This window comes from Exserohilum turcica (genome assembly GCF_000359705.1).
Source record: "Exserohilum turcica Et28A unplaced genomic scaffold SETTUscaffold_2, whole genome shotgun sequence".
Lineage (NCBI taxonomy): Eukaryota > Fungi > Ascomycota > Dothideomycetes > Pleosporales > Pleosporaceae > Exserohilum > Exserohilum turcicum.
Window position 1 is genome coordinate 2480422 of NW_007360025.1, and position 10910 is coordinate 2491331.

The window sequence follows — 10910 nt, forward strand, 5'->3', positions numbered from 1 at the left end:
GTATCACCGCCGCCCTGCACCATCCCCCCACCCGACTTCCAAAAACAAATCTTCTCCCTTCTTCCTCGGTGTCAGTCGCGGAACCCACGCCGGGCTCTTCAGTCCGTCGCGCTCAAAGTCCGTGTCGGCGTCTCTTCCCATATTACCCACCCCGCTCATCTCGTCTCTCCTTCCTCCTCCACCTCTTCTTCTACTTACATTCAGAGGCCGAACCACATCCTCTTCGTACATGACCGGGCTCTTACCCCACGCTCCACTCTGCACTCGGCTTTTCCTATCCACGCCCGTCCTGGGCACCGCCGTCAAATTCCATGACTCGGTGCTGTTGCTGCGCACATGGGCGCGCCCTTTGCGCGGCGGGCTGCCCATGCGCGGCGGCGACGTGAACGGATCGCGATGAGGGCTTTCGAGCCTTGGCCGTGATTCGAGGAGAAGCGGCGGAAGAGCATTGTTGCGCTTCTGCAGAAGCGCCGATGCATCTTGCGCTCGGTGCGGACTCCTGAACCTGTGCTGCGGCGGGCTCCGCGCTACCATCTGGTTCGACGCCCGCGGCACCTTGGGATACCGGACATTGGAGATGGGAGACTCGGCCACGGGCGAAAGCGGCGGCTTGTTACCGCTGCTGTCGTCTTCGTCTTCAGGTGTCGGGTCGTTGGCATCGGCCGTCTCAAAAGACGTCTGGCTCGACAGCGAATCGCGTTGGTTGGTCCAAGTGCGCACAGATGTTTGCGAAAGCGTGCTGCTGTACGATTTCTTTGGCTTGATCTGCACCGTCTTGGGCGACTCTTTAGGGCGTATCATCAGTGCAGGGCTTGCTTTGGGTGTCGCCTCACGACTTGCATGGGTGGAAAAGTAGTAGTCAATGATGTCTCCAGCACTGCTGTCGTCGCGTGAGCTTGCCGTCGTGGCTTTGGACTCGTATGAGCTGGCAGTCGACACCATCTGGAAAGGCGGTGCAAGGCGCGGGCGTGTTGCAGGCTGAGGAGCACGTGGAGGCCTTTCCTGGCGAGCCGCCGACACATTGAGAAACAGCTCGGATCGTCTCGGTTCATCAGAGTTGCCCATCTTGGAATTTGGACCTCCTGTCCTGGAAGGTTGGAATGTGCGGATTGGCGGGACTGGGACTGGAGGCAATGGCAGCAGTACTGAGGATCCCCGCTGTGGCCCGAGGTCGTCTTCTTCGAAAACAGTCTCTTCCGTCATGGTACTGACGGGGCGCAAAGGAGCCCTGGCCGGTGCTTGTGCACCACCAGGTCGTGCTTGGTGAGTCGTGGTAGCTGTCGTTGGTTCCTGGGCTGTTACCGGCCTCCCATCCAACTCGGCGCTTATGGCCACTCCTATCTGATCCAGTGGCAACGAAGCCGTCGAGGAGCCGTTCGAAGTCCCTACTCCAAGCCGCTGCACTGGCCGGACTCGTTGGCTTCTGCCTCGATGGAATGCTGGCGCTGGCATGGGCCGAGGCGGCTGGACTGGCTCAGTATCACCTTGGACTGGGACATAGTGGGAGAATCGTGTCGAAGATGCCTTTTCCTGCCGTCCACGGCCCTTTTCATCGAAATCCATGGTATTCCTCCGCTCTCTACGTCTCCTCAACCATACACTCAGAGCCATGAGCCCGATAGCCAGTATAAAAGCTGCCACGGCTGCCACGGATAGTCCAGCAATCTGTGCGGGTGTCATTCTTGGCTGGTCCTCAGTGGCCTTGGCGACTGGAACCGAGCTAGCTGTGGGTGAAGAGGTTGGCGATGGAAACAACGAGACGGTATCGGCAAAGGCAGACGGGGTTGAGCTGGTTGGAGACTGCAAAGCCGATGTGATGGTGGTGGTCGGAGTGATTGTGGCTACCGACTGCATTGAAGAGGGCGATGCCGTGCGGGTTGGGCTAGTCACCACGTAGGTAAGAACACTCTTGGTTGGCATGACAGCGTCCGTTTGTCCCAGGCATATTCCGTACGCGGCACTGAGGTGTGCCTTGGATTCGTCTGCCGGACATGATAGATAGAGGCAGCCTAGGGCCGCTTCGCCGAGCGACTCTCCTGCGGTGCTGTAATGAGAGCAAAGACATTCAAGGCCTACCTGGCCAGAGCATGCAAGCGGGAATCTTTCGTCCAGCGAAGCCCGGAGACATGAGTGCGCACAAGAGGGGACGTTTTGTTGAAGCGCCTGTGGAAGTGGCTGTTGTATCGTGGCATTGACAGTAGGAGCTGCCTGCAGGGGCGAAGCTAATATTACAAAGACTGATGATATCCATAGCCTTTTGAAATGGCTCAAAAGCATAGTTGTACAGTATCTGCACCAAGATAAGAGACATGTCTAGTCAGATGGGGCCAGTCAAGAGTGTACTCACTAGGAGATGTAGACATGAGGACAGATGCAAGGAAGCGCTGGGCCTGCAGCGGAACAAGGCAAGGAAATTGAAGGAGAAGACTCAAGGAAATTCGTAACACGCCTTCGCCTCATGAAGATTTTGGTGATGTATCCAGGTACACGCATTGAAGGGGGGGGGGATGGTAGGCTGACAATATGTATTGGCATGCTTGCCAGGCGCTGTGTCGGAGCGGTGCCTGAGCAGGCGCTGAGGCGGCATATCGAGGCTGTCGACATGCGTTGTAAGCGCTCACGGGATGAATGGAGAAGGATTGACTGGAGATGCGTCGGTTGCACACCGAGGTGATGCAACGATGCTATTCTAGGCGCTGGCAGGGTGCGCTAAGCGCTGGGGAGGCCGGCTAGTCTGCCATATCAGCCAGTAGTTGGACGGCGTGCAAAATAGTCCTCAGGCTGGACACCAAAAACGAGCCTTGGCCTATGTGCAGTGCAGACGAAAATACGCTGCATGCGTGCATTAGCGACGAGGCGTGAGGCTGCGGTGCTAGCACATGGCTCGCATCGCGTTAGCAGCAGCTATATATGATACGACACTGGCCTGGCAGTGTCACTGCTTGTGAACAAGGCGCGTCTGCCCCAAGCATCGTCAGCCGGGTTGAGAAATGCAATCGTCTTGCTTGCTTGCTGGTGCGGCTGCGGCTGCTGCTGCTGCTGCTCTGCTGGGCGTGAGTATCCGCAACAAATATGAGCATGCAATGGCCCACGCACCAGCGCTGCACTGGCGTGATGCAGCCTTTCCCATGACACCGGATTTGATATCACGTGCACAAAGGACGAGATGTGGTACATAGGTGCCGCTGCCGCTGCCGCCGCCGGGTGCGTAGATCAAGTGTCACAATCCCAGTCCGAAGAACGGGTGAAAGAGGTTGCGGCCATGCTGTGAGATGGTGCGCAGGCAACATGGTCTGTGGGTATTGCGCGAGAGATGGGTACGAGTCAGAATATGGCTATCGGGGCTGGGCTGGATGTTGCGTAGTGGTAGCTTGGTGGAGCTGGTGCAGTGTGAAAAACGACGGACCGAGGCTGGGCCAGATGGGCCAGCTCTGGGAGCAGATTGCTGTCTTGTGCTTGGGGTGCCCTGACGAGTTCTTAGCCCCTGGTGGCACGCCAGTCGAGGCACCGTCGGCCGATGGTTGGTATGGTGGAATGACTCACGGCCTTGTCGTGGTGCACAAGGTTCACGGTGTTGCTGGCAGCATGGCGATGGCGATGGTGATGGCGATGGTGGTGCTTTACATTAGTTGGTCCACATGATGCCCCTTTTCACCGACGCTCACAGATGGCCATGGCTTCCACGTGTGGTTCGTGGATCGTCCCGCGTGTGCGAGTCAGGCGACTGAGACAGTAACCGTGACTCTGGATGCATCATCCTGGCGAAGAGGAGATGGCAGGTCCATGGACGCCGGTCTGTTTTGCGATTTGCCGATGAAGGCGTGGGTGCTTGGTGGTTAGCACAGTGAACGTATGTAGATGCACGCGGCGATTGGAGATGCAAAAGGGAGACGAGCAAGAAAAAAAAAGGCAGCGGCGAACAAGCGGCCAAGGAGCGTCGGAGGGAGTGCGAATTCGGCGATAAGGCCGTGGCTTCATAAAAAAAAAGATGAGCAATGCTAGGCGAGGCACAGTAGTGATGGCGGACAGGCATGGGCAGCTTCGACGTTGGGGGGGGAGGGAGGGAAGGACGGGGGGCGAGGATGGGTGGAAGAAGCAACGGGCAGGCGAGGGCGTGATTGGCTGCAGGGCGCGCGAGTCGGGGAGATGAAGAGGGGATGCGACGACGGAGGTTTGGCGAATAGTCGCGATCTGTCAGGGGCTAACCGGATGCGGCGCTAGCGGCAGCGGGCCCCGGTGGGCGGGAAGCGAGCAGCGCAGCGCTTTACCATTACTATTACTATACATTGCTTAGAGCAGACGCAGACGAGAGACGACACACGGGCGGGACGGGCGAGACGGGCGAGACGGGCGAGACGGGCGAGACGGGCGAGGTGGGCGAGACGAGGTTTGGCGGCGTCTTGGGTGCGGCTCCGAGCGTCAGGCCGCCGTGTGTCAATGGGGGCTAGGTGCAGTGTATTCATGTTCCACACGCCTTCTAGAAGCACGGCTAGGCGACAATTGGGGCGGGACGGCATCAGCTGGCGGTGCGTGGTGCCGTGTTTCTGCGAGGGTGAGGGCGGAGCCGGTGGCAGTGGCAGCATCCATGGCCACGACGCGTACCAGTCAATACATACATGCGCTACCGCTACCGCTACCGCTACCGCGACCACGACGACGACCTGCGACCACGACCAGCCCGCGAACGGGGGGAGCGAGGGCGGCGCTGTGCCTGTGCCTGTGCCTGTGCCTGCGCCTGTGCCTGCGCCTGTGCCGGCAGTCGTCGTGGCCACGCACCGCCCGCGCCTTGTGCGGCCCAGAGAGGGACCCAGAGAGGGACCCTGTGCTGTGCCATGTATCCATCCACCCATCCATCCATCCGTACATACATGCATATCCACACGTTCATGCATTCATACATACATGCATGCATACATACATACATACATACATGGTAGCAGTCGCTGTCACCGTCGCCGTCGCCGCCAGACAGGCCCGACAGGTGTCGGAGGGTTTGCGCGGTGGTGCAACACAGCAAAGTGGCCCGCGCCTGCCCCCCCAGCGCCCAGCTACAGTAGACTCTGGGCGCGGCTTCCTTTCCAGGATGGCTCCGCGCCATTCGGGCAAGCGCGTCTCCTTTCGCCGCTCTTGGCCTCACCAGCCCTGACACTCGCACGCATGCTCATCTCATCTCATCATTCGCGCCCCGAGCCTCGACTTCTTTCGTTGCTTCTCCCAAACGTCAACTCCCGCGCAAAAGCCCGCCCTCCGGCCACACGCACTCTCATATCCACACATCCATACATCCACAGACACACGCGCGCACTCTCTCTCTCTCTCTCTCTGCCAGCCAGCCAGCCGCAGCGTGCGACGTGCCGTCCGTTGTGGTGCTGCTGCTCGGCGCTGCGAAAGAAAGAGCTGTCGGTCGGGCACGGCAACTGCGACTGGTCTGGCCTGCCCTGGCGATTGGCGAGCGGGCGAGCGAGGGGGGGGAGGGGGGAGGGGGCGGGCGCAAAGGAAAGGAGGCGCACAGCAACAAGCAAGTCAGACCAGACGGGCTTCCCCCCAGGCGATCCTTCCACGCTCCCCCCCCCGAGGTGCCCGTGCAGCCAGCAGCAACAGCAACAGAAGCCAGCAGCAGGAGCGGCCCTGAGACCTCGGAGCGAAGCGAAGCGAGCCCTGCCTTGTCGTTCCTACGCCAGCCAGCCAGCCATCCCTTGACACAGACACACCCACACACCTTCTTCGTCCTTCACCCCTTCCCGCCTTTGGCCACCACCACCACCACCACCACCACCACCAACACCTCCACCTCCACCACCTCTTCCTCCTTCTCGTCGCCGTCGTCGCTGTCGTGGTTGTTGTTGTTGTTGTCGCCGCCGCCGCCGCCGCCGCCGTCGTCGACCTCCACCTCCACGCGCCCTCTCGCCATTGAGCTAGTCTATTGTAATAACAGGTGAGCTTCGTCGTGCCCAGCCTGTGCCTATGCACATGCACACATGCACATGCCTCTGCTGCTGCTGCCTCTGCCTCTGCCTCTGCCTCTACCCACTATGCGCCGCCGCCTACCGTGTTCGTGGGTGTTCGTGCCTTGCGCCTGCCGCCCTCATCATCATCATCGTCGCCACCACTATCACCGCCGCCGCCGCCCCCATCGCTCGACGCCCTTGCTCGTCGCCCGCCCGTCGCCCGCCCGTCGCCTGCTCGCCGCCATTGACCCTCTGCTGACTCTGCCCGCCAGGTTTCCGCGTTGGCCGGCCTCGACGGAACATCGCTACCTACCCTTAACCCTAATCACAACATTGGACCCCGTCCCCTACCGCCACCATGGGCTGCGGAATGAGCACAGAAGAGAAGGAGGGCAAGCAGAGGAACGAGGAGATCGAGAACCAGCTCAAGCGCGACAAGCTGATGCAACGCAACGAGATCAAGATGCTGCTCCTAGGTCAGTAGTGCTGCCACGCTCCCCCCCCCCCACAGCAACCGCTCCCGCAACCGCACCAACGCCAGGGTCTAACAGGGTGCAGGTGCTGGTGAATCCGGAAAGTCGACCATCCTGAAGCAGATGAAGCTCATCCACGAGGGCGGCTACTCGCGCGACGAGCGCGAGTCGTTCAAGGAGATCATCTTCAGCAACACGGTCCAGTCGATGCGCGTCATCCTCGAGGCCATGGAGTCGCTCGAACTGCCGCTCGACGACCAGCGCGCCGAGTACCACGTCCAGACCATCTTCATGCAACCCGCCCAAATCGAGGGCGACAGCCTGCCGCCAGAGGTTGGAAACGCCATCTCGGTCCTCTGGAAGGATGCCGGCGTCCAGCAATGCTTCCAGCGCTCGCGCGAGTACCAGCTCAACGACTCGGCCAAATAGTGAGTAATGCCGGAATTTGGTATGCGCGTCCCCACTGACCCGTGCCCGTAGCTACTTCGACTCGATTGACCGCATCGCTGCACCGGACTATATTCCCAACGACCAGGACGTGCTGCGGTCACGTGTCAAGACGACTGGTATCACCGAGACGACTTTTATCATTGGAGATCTGACGTACCGCATGTTCGACGTTGGTGGCCAGCGATCAGAGCGCAAAAAGTGGATACACTGCTTTGAGAATGTCACGACGATCCTGTTCCTCGTGGCCATTTCCGAGTACGACCAGCTGCTGTTCGAAGACGAGACGGTCAACCGTATGCAAGAAGCCCTCACACTGTTCGACTCCATCTGCAACTCGCGGTGGTTCGTCAAGACATCGATTATCCTGTTCCTCAACAAGATTGATCGCTTCAAGGAGAAGCTGCCCGTCAGCCCCATGAAGAACTACTTCCCCGACTACGAGGGCGGTGCCGACTACGCTGCCGCCTGCGACTACATCCTCAACCGATTCGTCTCGCTCAACCAACACGAGACGAAGCAAATCTACACCCACTTTACCTGCGCCACGGACACGATGCAGATTCGATTTGTCATGGCAGCAGTAAATGGTACGTCTTGTAGCCACGCTTGGCAAGGCTGTTCTTGGACTGACATACTGCAGATATTATAATCCAGGAGAACCTGCGGCTGTGCGGTTTGATATAAGCGCAGGAACGACGGAGTAAATGAAGATATTCCACCTTGATCTTGTATCACGGCTTGTATGCCTCATGTCCTTTTACAGGCGTTGTGGACTTTGCTTTGCATGCTTGCGCTTCCGTCGGAGGAATGGCTCTCGTCTAGGCCCCGCCCGCTCTCTCCTTGATACCCTGCGGGCGGGCTAGGGAGGCCATGGAAATCACCTTTAGCGAAGCCGTCTTTTGCCTCTTCACACTTTTTTACTTTTCTTTTCTGACACATCTTTCTTTGGGGTCAAGAGAGAGATTGGGTATTGGAACACATGTCCCTTACTATCGAGACTCCTTGAGGTCTAGCGGGCGACGCACGTTTAGCAGCTGCCAAAAGATGGGAGTGTTCTTTTTTTCCTTTTCCTAATACTACTATGTCGACTTTTTTTTGTTGCACCCAAGTATCTACTTCGTACTAACTGCCACGTCCCTGGTGTTTTGTTTGATCTGGCAGGACCTTTTTGTTTAGTATGTATACAGCGTGTGATATGTAGTGAAATGATGAAAGAGAAAAAATTCCCTTTTGTACATGACAATGGCCCTCGATAGCAAACAAGGCAGGTGGTGGTGTTGAAAACATGATGTGATTTTTTTCTTCTTGTTCTTCTTCTTCTTCTCTGATGACGGATATGATTACATGGATAGAATATGTCCGACTACAAAGGCCCACTCACACTCACACGGGCACACGGGGTGCAGGGCAGTGGCGGGCATGCAAAACAAAGCATTATGCAAAGCTTGGAGAAGCATGTGTTTCGCGTGGACACAGACGGCGAGGGGAGGGAAAAGCAAAAAGAGAAAAAAAAAAGTAAAAGAAACAGGGGATTAGATAGAGGGTGCATGTACATAGTTACCCCTCTGGTTCATGGGGGTTGGGGTTTGGTTCCCAAAGAGAGTGGTATGCTATGTATGCACCTAACTGTGCAGCACAGTGCATTGCATGACATTGCATCTCGTTCCATGGGCATGACGATTGGGTCACGTGTGTATGGAATACGTGACAGAGTAGAATAGATGTATGGACATGAAGGTGTAATGTCGAGATGTAATTATATATGTATATATACATATATATATATATATATATCTAGATAGATATTGAAGAGGTACTATAACCAACTGTGTACTAGTACCTACAAAGGCTACTTTCTTGGCTATCGGGCCGTGTGCGAGGCTATGTATGTATGTAATCATCCAAGTACTAGATGTATTTACGCCTACTCATCAAGTCTTTTTCTTCCACTTCCCTTGTTTTTCTCAAGCACTAGGTTCCTTTTTCTTGGGTTGTTTTTTTCTTTCTTTCTTTCTTTCTTTCTTTCTTTCTTTGCCTGTTGCAACTTTAGGCGAGGGATACGCAAGCGCATAGGCATTATGGGCGTATGTGCGTATGTCGGCAAATAACTCGTCAGCGCAGGTAAGCGGGATGCAGGGTGCGGGTGAGAGCGGGAGCTATCCAGGCACAGGTGTGATGCTAACGGTGGCAATCACGTGCGGGGAGTGCACAGTGAGCTATTTCCTTTTGGGAAGGTAAGTCGTTACTTTCCTTTTTTTTTTAGACTTTCCCCAGAGTCATGAGGGGAAGGGTGCAGGATGAAGAGAGGACGAGTTTCAGGCTTAGTTATCATGCTACAAGTGCACTTGGTTGACTGTGTTCCTTCTTGCTCAGTCATGTTTGGCGAGGGGGGCATGTTTGAGGAGTTGACGCTAGGTTCATGCGTTTGTAGTGGGATGCCTGTACGGTACTATGTGACGTGCATGTTTTGATCCAAGAAACTAGCCTTGACGCAGTGTGGTCAAGGCGTATGAGAAGCGTGGTATCCATTGTGGTGCTTTTGCCCCGTTCTACTGCATTGGCTGATGATCTATGTGGGCATCTCGACAGCAGTAGTTCCATGTCAGCATCTGTAGCTCACAGCATACTGATGAAGTATGCATGCATTTGGACCAACCGTGTGGGATAGTGCTTATCTACCAAAGGCCATGCATGCCATGACAAAGTCTTCAAACCGGAGCCCAGTGAGCCGTGTGCTTCCGGCCGAGAGTGGCTCTTGTATGGTGGTGGACGGATATGACGGTCAAGATGGCCCGAGATAGCCCAAGATAGGCGAGCAGGCTAGGCGATTGCATGACATGGGCGGTTCGCAGGCGTGCTAGAGGCATTGGGCGTGGTACATTAGTCGTGTCAATACTGTGCTGTACTATGGGCGATGATACGCGGGGGGCGGCAGCAGGGGCTCACATGTAGCGTAACATGTTTTGATTGCAAAGCAAAACTTGACACAGCAGAGGAAACGAGACGACTGACGGTGGAATCATGTTGGTGCGGGACAGAGTTGCCGGCGAGGCAGCGTGGGGGGGGGGGGGAGGGAGACGTGGCTCGCGTTGGTGTTGGTAAGCTGCGGGCCGAAAGAGGACCCCCGCAGCGTGCGTATGGAGCATCTGGTGATGCGGTATTAAAAGACGGCGTTGCGAGTCTTTTTCTTATTCCCCAGCGTTCTTTCCTGGCGGGCAGGGAGCGATAGTGGACGCGTAGCGGGTGACGGGCGATGGGCGACGTACGTATGTAAGACGCACTGTGCTTGGTGTTCTTGGCCCATGTCTTGGCTTGCATCAGCCACGAGCACAGCCACAGCACTAGCCACGGCAGCCGGGACGCACGGGCGGACTAGCCATGCACCTTTGCGTTGGGCCGCGTCGCGTGGGCGAGACGATGGGGATGGCGAGGAAACGGCTAGCGGACGGATGAGGCTGAGCAGAAGCCGGGAAAGGGGAAGGGGAAGGGGAAGAGGAAGAAGAAGCGTCCGGCACAGCGTATCTGGCAGCACAGCCATGTACTAAGTATATGGGTATGTATGCTGTACATGTATGTGTGTGTGTACAGCATGCATCCATGGCGCGCGAGACCCACAGTGGAGCCGACAGCGGCCAGGAACATGACGAATTGGGCCAGGCGACTGGTCCGCTGAGCAGCCGTCCACCACGCCTGCGCCTGCACCCGCTCCCTCGACGACGCCTACCACCACCACTATCCACACTACGGATGCACATGTGCTGTATAGCAGCAGCCGCAGTGCTAGGCGCATGCCCTGGGCCCGGACGCCGTTCCCTTCTCGCTGCCGACTGCCGTCTGCCATCGACAGCACAGCAGTAGGTGTACCCATCTGCCATATCACACCCTCGCGCACCACCAGCGGGTGAGACAGACAGACAGACACGACTGCGGCACGTCTGGCGCACCCAAGGCCCGATAGCCACGGCGTATATCTATACATGTACAGCATGCACCGTAGCAGGACTGCCCGACGCGCTGAGGGCGGCGTCAGGCCTCCTTC

At 57.2% G+C, this 10910-nt stretch overlaps 5 protein-coding genes across 5 annotated transcripts in view; 3 read left to right on the forward strand and 2 right to left on the reverse strand.

Annotated features, from left to right (window-relative positions):
* Positions 1-3: 3 nt before the first annotated feature.
* On the reverse strand, positions 4-2441 carry SETTUDRAFT_135770 (uncharacterized protein; the record flags this gene model as incomplete). The annotated part of the gene is made up of 2 exons (XM_008027456.1): positions 2348-2441; positions 4-2290 (listed from the first exon to the last, which is right to left on the reverse strand). The coding sequence occupies exon 2, from the start codon at positions 2275-2277 to the stop codon at positions 4-6; it is 2274 nt and encodes a 757-aa protein (XP_008025647.1). The 5' UTR covers positions 2278-2290; positions 2348-2441.
* Positions 2442-2990: 549 nt separating this feature from the next.
* On the forward strand, positions 2991-3642 carry SETTUDRAFT_31467 (uncharacterized protein; the record flags this gene model as incomplete). Its single annotated transcript, XM_008026877.1, has 4 exons — positions 2991-3053; positions 3161-3244; positions 3284-3317; positions 3365-3642. 4 exons carry the CDS (start codon positions 2991-2993, stop codon positions 3640-3642), a joined length of 459 nt encoding a protein of 152 aa, XP_008025068.1.
* Positions 3643-6306: 2664 nt separating this feature from the next.
* Positions 6307-7555, forward strand: SETTUDRAFT_88688 (uncharacterized protein; the record flags this gene model as incomplete). Its single annotated transcript, XM_008027457.1, has 4 exons — positions 6307-6424; positions 6507-6849; positions 6902-7458; positions 7512-7555. 4 exons carry the CDS (start codon positions 6307-6309, stop codon positions 7553-7555), a joined length of 1062 nt encoding a protein of 353 aa, XP_008025648.1.
* A 1724-nt stretch (positions 7556-9279) lies between these two features.
* SETTUDRAFT_163202 (uncharacterized protein) lies at positions 9280-9847 on the reverse strand. The gene has a single exon (XM_008027458.1). The coding sequence runs from the start codon at positions 9736-9738 to the stop codon at positions 9580-9582; it is 159 nt and encodes a 52-aa protein (XP_008025649.1). The 5' UTR covers positions 9739-9847; the 3' UTR covers positions 9280-9579.
* Positions 9848-10848: 1001 nt separating this feature from the next.
* Positions 10849-10910, forward strand: part of SETTUDRAFT_171401 (uncharacterized protein) — a gene marked incomplete at its 5' end in the record, with an annotated part of 4959 nt that continues 4897 nt past the window's right edge. The window contains one exon of the mRNA XM_008027459.1: positions 10849-10896. Within this exon, the coding sequence (XP_008025650.1) occupies positions 10849-10896 (48 nt within the window). The remainder of the gene's footprint in view (positions 10897-10910) is intronic.